The sequence below is a fragment of the Poromitra crassiceps genome, assembly GCF_964638095.1.
Source record: "Poromitra crassiceps genome assembly, chromosome: 5".
Classification (NCBI taxonomy): Eukaryota; Metazoa; Chordata; class Actinopteri; order Beryciformes; family Melamphaidae; genus Poromitra; species Poromitra crassiceps.
Window position 1 is genome coordinate 59,133,908 of NC_139642.1, and position 2,149 is coordinate 59,136,056.

Here is a 2,149-nt window from a genome sequence, read left to right on the forward strand (position 1 = left end):
CGATGGCAGTAATGTGAGTAAATGTAACTAGTTACTTGCAGCCTTGCTTGTTGTTGGGCTCCATGGTTGGGTTAGGCTTATGGTTGGGTTATGGTTAGGGTTGTGTTTAGGATTAGGGTTACGGTTACTTGCAGCTTTGCTTGTTGTGTTCCATGGTTGTTCTGGTTGTCCTACAGAGATGAGATCCGTGTGGTGTTCCAGTGTGCTGGCTGTGTTGATGTTGGCTCTGTCCAGTCCAGCCATGGCCTCCCAGCCCCACAGAGACCAGGACCAAAACAAGGAGCAGGTAATTAGAATATAATTGGATTTCTAAATGTGATTTTGCTTACATGAACCATTATTGTGATGTACATTGGTGATGGTATGGAGAATACCCCCTGTGATTATCATGGTATTGATTTCAACCGTATCGCCCAGCCCCAGTATACAATGTTTGTTCTGCTGTCTCTCTCGTCTCCCGCTCCCTCCCTCCGTTCTCTCCCCTCTCTCTCTCCTCTATCCCCTTCTCTCGCCCTCCCTCTCACTCCAATATACGATTGTTCAATCCTGTTTATTGATAGTGGTTAGCTAGACTTCGCTAGACATATTCTCTGCAAAGCCCTCTGAGACATGCTTGTGAATTAGGGCTATACAAATAAACTTGACTTGACTTGAGCAGAATCTGGATCTGGATTTGGATCTGGAGCTGCGGCACCAGAGACTACTGCAGCGAGCTCGTAACGCCGGCCTCATGTCACAGGTTAGAGAGCCCAGTATCACTGTGTTTTAGCATAACCGTACGTTTACATGCACGCTAATAATCCACTATTATTCTGAATTCAATATGGGTCTTCATAATGCATATTGTCGCTGTCGGGCGGAAATGTCATGTCCGCCCGACATGTATAGGGTGCCCTCTTCCGGGTTCAGCATAGGATCTAAGCCAGCAGCAATACTCAACTTGCTTTGTCCGGGGGCTACTTTTGTATAAGCTATTTCATTCCTTATTTATTTTTCCATAGACCTTTCATAAAATGCTTGTAAAAATATTTGTACTTGGTCAAACCAAGCGATTCAGCTATATTTAGAATCGGGAGAGACAAAAGAACATTTAACTCTTACCAAAACTAAGAAATATGAGGAAAAAGGTTTTGTATTTAAGTTTTGTGTGTGCATGTGTATGTGTGTGTGTGCGTGCATGTGTGTGTGTACATGTGTCTGTATAAAGGAGTGGAGTAAGCATGCGGTGGAGGACCTGTTGTTCCAGCTCTCTCCTCCAGAGGGTGATGCCCAGCGGGATGCAGAGGTGATTTCCATGGCGACAGGGGGGAAGATGGAGCTGGAGCGCTCGCTCGACCCCCCTAACAGCCTGCCCCCCCGAGAGCGCAAGGCCGGCTGCAAGAACTTCTACTGGAAGGGCTTCACCTCCTGCTAGAGTAAGCCCCGATCCTAACCCTAATCCCACCATGAGTTTTTTCTACTGCAGGCTGTATGAAGTTGAAAGCTTCATAAAACATTTTAAAATAATCTAAAAAGAAAATACCGTAACTCAAAGTAAACGGCTGCTTCTCAAACTTAGCTCCACCTCTGACGTCGTCCTCGTCCCATTGGCTCACGTGAGCATGGGCGCTTGACTGCTGCATAGGCGGGCACAGGGCGTGGTTTTGCCTGGACCCGCGGTGGGTTCCATAACAACGCCTCTCAGGTAGACCACGTCCTCCTGTTAGACACTCTCACGTAAACCACTTCCTGTGTCTGAGCCCTCCTTGTTGTTCTGCTCCTAGCTGTGACCCCGCCTCCACCAGACCAGCTAACCAGTCCCAGAACACCCGACCGACTCGACAGACCAATCAGCACCCGGCTGGCGAGCTGCTGGGAGCAGAGAGGTGTTACTGTCTAATCAAACTAACTGTCAATTAAAGAGAGAAATCAATCAAGCTCCTGTCTGTCCTTTACTACCAGCACAGAACAAAGAGGAGATACAGTAGAGATAATACATACTAGTCCAGTTCCTTGTGTAATTTCGTTCAAATTTTCGGGGGATTAGGAAAACTATACATTTTTGGAAACTTCAGAAAATAACAAATCAGAAAATCCATGATTCCATTTGCACAGAAGCCAATATGGCGTCCATCCTCCATTTTGAAAAATGGCGACCTTTGACCTTTTT

At 46.5% G+C, this 2,149-nt stretch overlaps 1 protein-coding gene across 1 annotated transcript; it reads left to right on the top strand.

Annotated features, from left to right (window-relative positions):
* Window positions 1–225: 225 nt before the first annotated feature.
* LOC310777590 (somatostatin-2-like) lies at window positions 226–1,414 on the top strand (the record flags this gene model as incomplete). The annotated part of the gene is made up of 3 exons (XM_083637963.1): window positions 226–286; window positions 659–739; window positions 1,208–1,414. Exons 1-3 carry the CDS (start codon window positions 242–244, stop codon window positions 1,412–1,414), a joined length of 333 nt encoding a protein of 110 aa, XP_083494089.1. The 5' UTR covers window positions 226–241.
* Window positions 1,415–2,149: the final 735 nt, after the last annotated feature.